Consider the following 12,530-nt stretch of genomic DNA (forward strand, 5'->3'; position numbering starts at 1 on the left):
GCAGGTAACGTAAACGTGCCTTCAGGTGCATTCGGTTTGAAAACGTTGTGTGTTTTGCAAAAACGTTGGTTTTTTCTGCATCGTTGTTAGCTTAAGAGCCATCTTGATCTTGCAACGGTGTTTCAGCTGAAATCGTTTTGTAGGTAATAATTTTTGAACATAAGTTTCTTGAGCCCGCAGTTCTTAAAGCCTTAATTATCTAGAAAACTTGGTTACCTTCTGGCTCGCCAGTCTCTACAGAGATGTTTATAAATGCATCGATTGTATGTATGGTCAGGCCTTGGGAATATGCTGACACTTGCACATATGTCGTCCGAGGCACACTTAATTGCTCGTATTTCGACTACTTGAGTTATGCATGACTTTGTGCTTATGTTTATACACCAAAGTAATACTGGATACTACAGTACATTTTAGTGTAGCCAGATTTTGAACACTGTTTAAAATTTGGATTTGGTTGATGGGTCTTATATCCTTTTTGTATTTTAGTGAATTCGTTCTTTCTTTTTTAAATTAAGAACTCTGGGTTTTTAGATAGATTCAAATTAAAGGCTCAAATTGCGCAAACAAAAATTTAATTTAACATAGCCGCTGATTACTTCCCATCGTGCTTTTCCATGTTCCAAGCAAAATTTACAACATTCTTTGGCCTATTAGGTGACTGCTTTATAACAGCTGGTGACTTTAATGCAGAGCACACCAACTGACGATCTAGACGCACCATCCCAAAAGGAAGACAGCTATACAACTCTACAATAGCACAACGAAACAAGCTTGACATTATTTCTCCTACTGCCCCAGAGGTCCTAAGAAGTAGCTCGACTCATTTTCGCATGGAACACTTAACAGATATTTAATAGGATCATTGGCCGATCTTACATCACCTCTTTGATCATCCAACTTCCGACATCTGTCATGCTTTTAGGCATATTGAGGATCTGATACAAAACAAGAAATGGGCTCGAAAAATGTGGGAAGCCTACACATCACCTGCCTCAAAAGACCGGTTAACAATACTCAACTACCTGCTACTAAAAGCACTAGAATATGAGAGAAATCAAGGTCAAATATCCAACAAACGATAGCCACTGTGGAAATCTACAAATGCCTGGCTTAGATTTGTCCAGCAATTGAGAGTGAACGACTTTTATATACACACACAGGAGAGAGTGAGCATGCAGCAACGAAAATAGGGCAAATACACTTACTGTATATCTGGAAATCGTCTTCCAACCATTTACTCCAAAAAAAAGCTTTGCGCTTTCAATAATCAACAATTCTTAAAACTCAAGAGATCCTCTTATCACATTAAAAATTTCTCGGACATAAGATGGCCTGCTAAGATTTTTTAGTTGTATCGAGCCATTAAGTTAGAGCTTGAAACCATGACAGCTAATTTCAGAAGCCAGATCAAGAAGAATATAAGGCATTTTACAGCTAAGTTGGCACTTACAGTTCATAAATTACAAACGGCGAGAAAATTGTTTTGCTTTTACGAACTTGTTATATGGTCTTTAACTTTTTTAAACAGATTGCTGGCTAGGGCTTTGACAGTGGGACAAAAAAGCGGCCCAGAACGTTTTTTAAAGTTAATAGAATTTTTTTGATTTATATTGAAAAAGGAAAATTTTATTTCATTACACAACAGTAATGAATTGATTTCGATTACAAAATTGAAGTGTTTTTAGTTGAGCTTCTGTAGGTAAATGAAAGTGAATCCAAAGTAAATACTGTCTGCCAATTATCCATTTCATTGAAGTGCTTTTTGGTAAACCACATTTTTGATTTTTTGGTCTGGCGTTAACAAAAAACAAAGCTAATGGTTTCCCAACTCGTGAACAGGCAACATATAACTGACCATGCGAAAAACAATGATTTTCTAAGTTTATTCCGCAAACACTAAGCGATTTGCCTTGCGACTTGGTAATTGTCATTGTGAACGCAGGCGAACTGGAAATTGCAATCATTTGAAGTCAAACGGAAGATCAGTCGGAATCATTGGTATTTGAGGAACACATAACTTTTCACCTGCGTACTTTTCCTTAATAATGGTTGCCTCAATCAAATTCGGCATGTCTTTTTACCGAAAGTCGAGTACCGTTGCAAAGTAGCGGTGGATTCAAATAACGCAATATCATAATAACTGTACATACTTAGACTTTGCAAGTTATGTGGTAAAAATCCTGGTAACTCCAGAGAGTTCAAAAGCTCCGTTGGATAATTTACTACATCATCGGAATTTGTTATGGAATCAACGGATTCGTATGTCACCAAATCGCCAGCAATTTTTGATTGAATGGTGAAATTCGGGGCGTGTACATCATGAGTCTTTGCGGGAAGAATTGCTCGTTGACTTAACCAATTATAATTCTGATAATTCTCACTAATGTTTGGGAAAACATTTTCAATAAGAGCTAATTGAGAGTAGACAAATCCGAAAAAGTCGTTGGTAGGAGTAATTAATCCAGATCTCGCATAAACTGGAACTTTTCTATTTCTAACAGCTAACAATTGTTTGGAACATTGTGCAGCACTTTGACCATTTTGCAGTTAAACTCTCATATAAGTGGTTAGCAGTAATGTTTTACGTTATTCCGTAAAGGTGATGCCTTCTGGCAAGCATTCAATTTATCTGCAGGCGTTCCACGGGGAATTACTGGAAACGTCTGCCTGAAATCGCCTGCCAATAATATCGTCAAGCCGCCAAAGATGTTGTTATTTCGCCGAAGATTCTTCAGTGTGAAGTTAAGCGCTTCAAGTGATTTCCTGTATGCCATTGTGCACTCAATGCATTTTGGACTATGGACAGAATGGTGAATTTATCCTGAAATGCCTGCTGTTGAAATTGAATAAAAATTTGGACATGCACGTGATTGTTTTGATGGTTTCATCAAATTAAAATGTTAGGAAACGAATAAATTAAAAAAAATTTTTTTTTACAATTTTAGAGTGAACACAATACCTTGTCACATGAAATTAACTGAGCAGAGAACAATGAGTTGCTGTCAAACAATGTATTACACACCGGCGTCATCTACTTAAAATTAGTTAGTTTGTAGTAAATGCTGTGTATTAGAGATGGCGCTGTATAAAAAAATAATATTTTCCCGCTTTTCTGTTGAAATTTTTCCTGAATTGCTATTTTTTTGCTATAAACCTCACGAGCCCGAGCCCTTTCCAACGAATGCAAAACCGTGGAAATCGGTTAGTGTGCTCTGGAGTTAAAGCGTTAGGAAGGAAAGCCCGACATATTTTTATACAATAAATTAAACGTGTTCATAATATTTTTAATACCTTTTGGAAACAAATGTGAGCTCTATTTATTTTATCTTCAATCAATTTTTTCATTATTATTTTTTTAGAATGCCATCGGACCCCTCAGAAGAAATGACCGCTCCTCAGGTCCCTAAAACCGAGCTGGAGGAGCTACAAATAAATGCGCAAGGAGTAGCTGATGAGGTTAGTTCCAATATATACCAAAACAGACTTAAAAAGCAATTTTTGCAGTGGTCAACAAATTAAACCCAACCTATCGACCACCCATTTTTGTTATAAGTATTTCAAAGGAATGAGCCTAAGGGGTCACACAAAGCATTCAAAAGCAAACACTTTTAGAATAATTTGAATACCCTTGCAGAAAGAAATATAATTTCAGTTGTAAGATTGCAAAGCAAGGAAGGATATATGGTCGACCATATTAAGTATTTATATTCTTGATTAACAACATGTTGCTAAAGAAGTGTTTCTCTGTCCGTTAGTTTCTTTATAGTACTTCTTAGTTTTATTAAAATTTGACAACCATAAGAACCATTGAAATTGTAGATTTAAGAACAGGGATAAAGGCTAAATTAAACATTTTATTAGTCTCACCAATTCTATGGAATTAATATCACCTCCGAAAAGATTGTTCGTGGACATAGAACCAAGCAAAGGACTAAAATAGAGTTACTATGGGGCAACTGGTAGGGATAACTGTAATCGGGCAATTCAAAAAATGAGTGGATTGTAAAAAATATGTAAATAAATGTACAATTTGATGGTGGAAACATGTTGGATTTGCGCTTTGAGTTTACAAGGGAGTAGAGTAATTTGGATTGCTGCGAAATTCGTTTTTGTAGTCTTGAAGGTAGCTTATGTAACAGTCAGAATTATGGATTTAAAGGTATATTCCCAAAAATCAGGTTGCAGTTCTGTTTGGAACAGGTCTGGAAATTGAAAGCGTATTAGTCAAGATAAAGGTACACTTTTTTTTATAAAATTACTTAACAGTTTTAGTATGGGGTTCCGTTGTCTGGATCCAACTATTAATGGCTTGAGCTCTACATAAGTTTGCCTTTAAACGCCTTCCTATCTATTTTGATATGCCGGCAGCTCGGGCACATCCAGTCCAAGCTAACATTCGATCTGAGCCAACTGCACAGAGAAAATTAATCAAGTATTTGCACTCAATCTGAGAATATTAGTACTCAAAAAAAATCCAAGAGCAAAAATTCTCACTTTGAGACCATTTTACTCAGTTTGAGAACAAATTTTCAAGAATAAAAAAACTCAAAATGAGAATCTACCAAAATAAATCGGCTAAAAATGTAACTAACATTTTCTTTCAACTTTTTTGCTTGTTTTACATTATGTTATATTATTAATTTACGTGTTAAATGAAATCATATTTTTATGAAAAGCACATGCCTCGACTGAGAATTGAACCCGGAACCTCTCGCACTCTAGATATAAGCCTTATTTACTCGTCCACGCACGCTCTAACTTCACAGTAAGCTAAAGCCGCTCAACTATTTTATTTTAAAAGGCAATTCCTAATTTAAGCTAAATATTTGCATTAAAATATAAAAACAAATACAACGAAAAACAAAAAAAAAAAGACTTACCCAACTCGAAGAGAACTCGGAACCTCAAAACCTTTGGTGTTGGCTTTCTGGTCCGGACATCTCAGACCGCAAGACCGCGGATTTTGAGTACATTTTGAATCATAATTAGCAGATTTTATCTCAAATTCAGAATATATCCACAGTTTAAGTATATTTTCTTAAAATGAGTACAAATATTCTTAATGTGAGTTTTTGGGCAAAATCAGTACTCAAAATGAGTATATCCTCACGTTGAGACTTCAAATTCTCAATTTCTGAACGTCAGAATTTTCTCTGTGTGTAAATTGTGGGCAGCTGTGGAGTGATTTTGTTATTAAAACAAAAGCCACTGCACAGCAGGTATTCATAGTTTGGTAAAAACGGATCAAACAATGAAGGGTTAGCGATAAACGCGAGCAAAAAAACAGCAGCATCAAAGGGATTTATAAATTGTTTTGCTGCTAATTCCATTGGCGTATTAAAACGCATTTGCACAGGAAATTCCATAAGGCTAAATGCCTTACTTAAAAATACTTAAAATAAATGCGACAAACAAATCCGATTAAAAACTATTCGCCCCAAAAATTAAAAAGTAAACTAACCCAGATCAGCTGTTAGTGACATTCACATGTCGCAGTAGCATTAGGTAAATTTTAAATGCGCCAATGGAATCAGGCACACTTAAAAAGTCCACTAATGCGGCAATGGAATCAGGCTTTATAATAAAGTTGCTAGCACTGTCAGTGTTGGCTCATTGGAATTTTTTGTTGAATTTTTGTTAATGAATATTGAAATTGTAACGAACTCACTCGAGCGTCATCCTTCCTAACACGCTCTTTTTACATATTTAACCGGCATGCTTAGGGAGATTGGTGGTGGGTTTATGTTAGGAGAGAACAAGATCTGTTAAGGAAATAACATTAGTAGACAGAGAAACGATAGCAAAAGATAACTAAAATCGGACAAAACAGTGCACCTATCGAAAATTGTGGCCAAGATGATATTAGCCTCATTCTACACCCATCTTACCTGTGAAATCTAATTAGATTCCATTCAGTTATAACTGCGCCACATACCCGAAAGTGCCCTCAAAAGATTACGAATTAATTTATTTTAAACTTCACTTACTTCAGCAAAAACGAAATTTAGGTTCATGTGGCTTAAGTTTTAAATTTCCTAGCGCTATGATCTGCTTTTGAACTGCTCTATTTGTATGAGATTATATTTATGGCAGGTTACAAAGAAAAAGAGAAAGAAATTTTACTTACTTTGACGATGGTCGTACGGGACTACATGATGTATTTAATTCTCACTTAAAAGTAGAGTATATGGAAAACTATATAGATATTTATATTTGGGTATATGTATTTAAATGGATTTCTTGTTCAAAAGCAACGTCTCTTAGACCGGTTGAGTTAAATGTACAAGTACTATATAAGGAGTATTAAAAAGAGTGTGCAGACTCACAAAAATAATATTTTAAATGTCATTTAAATGTTTACGTTTATGCCGTACTTACGCACAATCCAACGATGTTTTCATGCCTGATGACTGTTGAAGTGTTGCTGTAGAGGGTTATAAATTTGGATAGGGACATAAAAAATACAATGTCAAAAATACACAACAAGTTTCACACGTTAATATTAATCGAATGGGTTTATAAGTAAGGGTTCTTAACTTTGTAAAAAAAAAGAACACAAATCTAAGCTACTCATCAATTTTATTACGCGAGCATGAGCGTGTCTCTACCAATCCAAACACTTCTCGAAGCATCGGCGAGAACGCGGGTGCAGTCGCGAAATTTTGTGATGCATTCTGCCAGCAGCAGAGGGTGGCATGATACTGCCTTTGAATGTATGCGGCGACTACTCCTGTTGTATGAAGATCGAAAACGGTAACGCAACTGACTGCTTCTGATTCCTGCACGCAGAATGATCGCTCTGGCAGAGCGTTCTGATCTTTGTAACGCAAGCCCTGGCTGCACGCCACGCGCGGTTATTGTGTAAATACTGGCAGCAAACAGAAACTTTCTTTTAGGGAGCAATAGCTAACCTTTTGCCAAATGAACAGGATCAACAGCTTACCACCACAAGATTAGGCACAATTCTAGCTTTTAAAATTCGGTAACTCTTATCTGATCGTTGGGATACTTGACTCTGGGTTCAATCTAATTTTATAACTGAGGTCCTTGCTCACCGTTTACAGATCCGTAGAGAGGAGTCGTGTATTAACTACCTTGGTATTGGGTAATCCAATTCACAATTTAAGAAGAAAATGCACACGGTGGTGAAGTTTCGAATGAATGAAAGTGTGATCTCATTCGATTTTTGGATTTTAAAATCGATCTCAGGGTATCATACTGACCAGTCTGTGAACGTGGATGACTGAAGAATTCCAAACAAACTACTTTTAGCAGACCCATATTTCTAAAAGCCACAAAGAATAAATATGGTGATTAAAGCAGAAATTGCAGCGAAGAGCCTTTAGTATCGATTGATCCCACACTCCAGAAGTTTTGGTCACTGGAGATAATACCATCTCCAATAAAAATATTGTCACCTGAGCATAAGTAATGTGAAGAACATTACCGAAAAACATTTCATATATTGCCACCAGGTCGGTTTGAAGTAAAGCTGCCGATTAAATCTGACTCAAATAAGTTAGGCAATTCATTTGAAGTTGCAAAACGGTGGTTTTTGTCGCTTGAAGAAAGATTGTCTCGAGACCCTGAGTTGAAGAAAATGTACTTAGAATTTATGGAAGGTTACCTCTCCTTAGGTCATATGTCTGATACAGCTTGTGAACTGTGGACTCACGGCGTCTCCTATGTGGAGGCGAAAAACATTGAACCCATTTCAACACAATGTGCTTTTCACTCAACGTCTAAAAGCTTCTTAAAATTAAGAACAGTTTTCGGGCTCGTAGCACTCATCCTTCAAATGTAGATGCAGATGGAAAACACGGGTTAAAAGGTGTCCTTGCTGCGTTCTATAGCACCTTATCCGCCCGAGCGTAAGCTAGGATTCAACCCTACCGCACCTGTCTACGCCAACGAACAAGAAAGAAAACTATATTATATTGAAAGAGGCAATACATTAAAAACAAGAAAGAAAGCAAACTTCGGCAAGCCGAAGTTCATATACCCTTGCAGCTATTGCAAGACTTAAATACTTTTGAAAACATTAAAATTATGATTTACTTGCGTATATGTTAAAAACATTGAAGCTATGATGATTTGCAGCTCAATTACTAGATAGATATTTTATATATTTTTATTATTTCTTATTTGCGTAAGCATCTGGTTTTGCTTTTATTTTTGTGTTTAAAATTAGGTTTGCTGTTACTTTTACACATGCATTTTTTCGTTTACTTTTATATATGCATTTAGTTTTGCGTTTATTTTTGTAATTGAATTTTGCTTTGCGTTTATTTTTGGGCACTATTCTGGCTTAGCTTAAGACACTTCACTTTGGGAAATACTGGGATTTATTTGCTGTAGGCCATAGCTGTTGATTGGCAGCGCGCAGACGGATTTAGAAACACTTTTGGCTATGCATTTTAATTAATTCGACAGACGTATGACACCAAAAACAAAATGCACTGTAAACTATTGCGGTATGCTGTTGGTGCTGGCTATGTGGACTTCCTGATTAGGTTTCCTTGTCCTCGCTACATCGGGATTTATATGAAGGCTAATAGGAACTGAACTGCCCTCTTGGGAAATTTTTGCTGATACAATATGTTCGCCTCTTCTGGCACCGCAGCAGAGGTACTCGGCGACAAAAGGGCATGTAAGAATGCCGACCTCTATGACAAGTAAAACGTTTGAATGAGGGCAAATTCACTTGCACCGGTTATAGGTTAAGACTTACCCGTGAGGGTGTGGTAATTCACCGTTTTGGCCAAAATTTGCCACTGTAACACCATATGCTGCGCAAAAATGTGTGCAGTGGGAAGCTGCGAAGGTCTTGATCGGCCCCAATCTTTTTTACTTCAGGTTGTATATTCGCTGCACTTATGCCAGCTATACAACCGCTCAGGATTAAGAAGAAATCATGTGGTTTTCGAGTGTGGGTGTTACAAGATGGGTTACAGCCGAGTTTAGAGGTGGGTTATCTCTAAAAACTTTAACGGTATTGCGGTCCTACCTATTGACGATTAATCTCTCACTCATAAGGTTGCCATTTACAGCCGATACCGCCCGCTGGGTGGCGCAACTAAGCATATGACCTGATGTTCTATACTCCACTACAAGTCGTGGTCTCCTTGGAGTTTCTCTGGAGTGGACGAGCCTAATACTGAGGTCCTCCCATGCATTCGTGATCTTGGCAAGGCACCTCGCCAGGAAGGTCAAGGGAACGGAGTCATCACACTTGACAACACAGTGCCCCCTAAACATGGCTGACCAGGCAAGGATGCTAGCCTTTCGGCTAACAGGTCGGTCATCTTGACCTCAATCGCCTCCCACATCCCGGAAAGCAGGCGTACGTCACCGTGAAGGTCATCCACCAGTGATTCGCTAGACTGTCTCTTGCTGAACTTACGCCATCTTCTGTGAACGTCCTAGCTCGCTTTGAAGCGCTCTATTTGGGGGGCCTCCGATCCCGTGTTTTAGGTATTCATCGAATACCGCGATCTCTTCAAGGTACCACGTCTTTTGTCCCGCGTCTCTTTGGTCGGTCTTGCCTTCGCCTTATTCTTGACAATCTTGACCATAATAATGCGCGCCCGACTGACTCTCGCCTTCCGCTGTGCATGCGATACCCCTGCTCCTTGCCGATGTTCCCTGTAAGCTTGCTAGTACCTGGCTGGGTTCCGCTTTTGTTGTGGTTGCTGTGTGGGGTGCTGGTCCTAGCAACCACCTCCGATCTTGTCGGAACCGTACCGCATTGGCTGGGTGTCCGCGGCTCTTCCTCGACGCTTTCAGTAATTTTTTAGGGTTTTACCTGCTCGACCAAGCAGGTGCGGTGGGCCTGAGGGTTGTTGGGGCTTCATAAAGGTCGACCGGGACTTCGCCCCAAAGCCACAGTAAGGCCACTCACGACCCAGGGTTGCCTCGCGATGAGAGTATAGTCGCACTACCTGCGATGAACACAGTTACGGCAGGAGACGAAGCATTTATTGTTCTCCTTATGTGCCCGCTGTGCTAGTAGCTATATTCTTTTCGAAGAAACTGTGTTATAGGTTAGTTAAAAAGTATGAGAAAGAGGGCGGAAATAAAATATAATATATTTTTATTGAGGTGTCAGCGATCGAACCTTTAAATTGTTGTATTTAAAGACCAATCAAAAATATTAATTACTCGGACCTTGTTGTGATTGCGCCGAAGGTTTTCGGGAGTCAATGCTCAGTTGACTTTTCTGTTGTTGATGTGTTCAAGTAATACCAGTGAGTTTATTTGGTATAAAACGATTGTATAGAGTGAAACAAGGGTGTCTGCAGTAAGGATCGGAATCTATGAGATCAAAATGCTTGTTTAACTATCTGTGCCCTTGATAGAAGTTCTTTTCATATAGTCTGCGATGGGTAATCTGCAGATCTTAGATACCGACCTTTTATAGGAACCAGCAGAAGTCTTACTGGTTGCCACTCGAACTCTATTTCCGTCACCTGGTGCAGATCAACTATAAGACCTAACTTCCAATTGGTTGACCCTGTCCTGTTGTCTCAAACAATTACGATGTAAGTTGTTCTCCTCCATTCTCCATTTGGGGCGAGTCTGAGTGACAACTAATTTAAGCTCCAGCGTTGTCCCTTAATCAACTGTGCGTTGAGCGACTTGTCCTGGGCACTGGGGTTTGGAAGCGCTTGCAAGGAGTCTCCTATAGGGAAGTGTGCTGTAGTCAGAGCTTGTAGATCGTTGAGGTCGGCAGTTAATAAGTATATGGGTCGGGAATTGAGACATGCCTATATTTGGACTAGGATGGTTAAAAGATTATCGCACGTCAATGGGGTTCCCTTGAAAGAGCGATGAAGATGAATCTTAACCGCTTCGACATTAGCTTCCCTTAGTCCTGCGAAGGGTTGAAATGCCATTGAATGTAACGCTTTAACTTCGAAACGACATGTGTAATTCACGCCGGTAGCTTCAAAGGCTCTTCAAAAGCGTTAACACGTTGATAAGGTCGATTTCCCATTAACTGTCGAGAAGGTGAAGGACGATGCTGAAATCAATTTACATAGTGGCGAATCATTCTTTTAACAGCATGCATTCTATTGATAATCTAGAACTGTTGTTGAACGATCGCCCGAGCTAGTTGCACCCCTCCATGCAGGGTATTCAAATGAGCGTTTTGGAAAAAGAGGTCCGAGAAGTGAAGCAGTATTAACTCAAGTAGTCACCCGAGGTAGACGTGTTTCCAATCGCTCCGCCGAGTGAACAGGAAAACTAACTTATTTAAAAATAAAAACAAACCATAAATAGCGAAAAGACGCTGGCAGCAATGCCAAACAACTAGGGCTCTCTTCTCTAACAAATCGAATAACAAATACAAAGATTTAAATTAATTAAACTAAATAACAATGCCTTCGGGTACGTTATTGTAAAGTTCCAACAGCAACCCAGTGAGTCAAAGTCAACAACAACAACAGCAAGACGCGCGTTCGACTGTCTTCGCTTCAACTGTCTTCGTCTTCGAAATATACTGCATACTTAGCAATTGTCTCATCGTAGACAGTAAATAACACAACAACAAGTGCAATGTCCCCGCCCGCTACTGAGAGAGCTCGGTTTCTTTCGCCAGCACTATTTACCAACTTAAGCTGCGCTGCTCCAACTCTGGCATGGAGTTCGCAATGCCCTTCCCCCCTTCCACCTATAGCCGCACCGACTACATCAGCTTGTGCGCTCACTAATACGGTGCCCTCAATAACAACTGTCATATCGACTACAACAACAACAACTTCAACATCGGCCGATTTGGCCGATTTAGGCATCGCGAGGAAAACTAGCTTCTGCTGCAGAGCTCTCACAATCTATGCTTGTACAGACTGGGATCGATCGGTATGTACAAATAAAAAGAAAACTTAGTCCGCAAAAAGCTAAAGAAGCAAATTTGCCTAATCTCACGAAAACTTCAAAAAAACCACTAAGGCAACTTCTGGAAACAAATTTTCCATGCTTGGCGAGCTCGAAAAATATGAGGGTCAACCACCCCAAGCCAGTAAAATTGTAAGGCAATTGTATGTACATTAGAGATCAAAATTGTTCAGATCTAATTAATAAACTTAAGCAAAAAATTGGGCAAAATAACTTTTATATTACTATTTTAAAAAGAGGTAATATATCTGAAACCAAGCTCCAGATCACCAATGAAGCCAACTACCGCTCTGTAATAAACTTCCTGGGTAGTGAGTGTGTAATTATTACACCCACAAAGTCAAAAGTAGCAAAGGACTTCAAGTTGTAATAAAGGGTATCGAGTCAATCGTCCCGGCAGCTGATATAGCTGAAGGACTTAAAGAAAATGGTTTTGACGTTAAAAACGTAATGAACATAACCAACAGGGCAAAAATTCCTCAGCCACTATTCAAGATTGAACTCAAACCAGACGCGACTACTCTGAAGAAAAACGCATTGCACCTCATATACAAACTGCAATACCTACTCCATCGCAGAATAACCGTAGAGGAGCCGCATAAACGAAACGGCCCGGGCAACTATTTTAA

General features: G+C 38.9%; 1 protein-coding gene across 2 annotated transcripts in view; it reads left to right on the forward strand.

Moving 5' to 3' along the window:
* Window positions 1-12,530, forward strand: part of LOC128264029 (synaptosomal-associated protein 25) — a 475,697-nt gene that overhangs the window by 38,370 nt on the left and 424,797 nt on the right. For both annotated transcript variants that reach the window (XM_052999312.1, XM_052999313.1), the window contains exon 2: window positions 3,363-3,459. In XM_052999312.1, coding sequence (XP_052855272.1) covers window positions 3,364-3,459 — 96 coding nt within the window. In that variant the 5' untranslated portion in view covers window position 3,363. The remainder of the gene's footprint in view (window positions 1-3,362; window positions 3,460-12,530) is intronic.

This window comes from Drosophila gunungcola, unplaced genomic scaffold, assembly GCF_025200985.1.
Source record: "Drosophila gunungcola strain Sukarami unplaced genomic scaffold, Dgunungcola_SK_2 000051F, whole genome shotgun sequence".
Taxonomy (NCBI): domain Eukaryota; kingdom Metazoa; phylum Arthropoda; class Insecta; order Diptera; family Drosophilidae; genus Drosophila; species Drosophila gunungcola.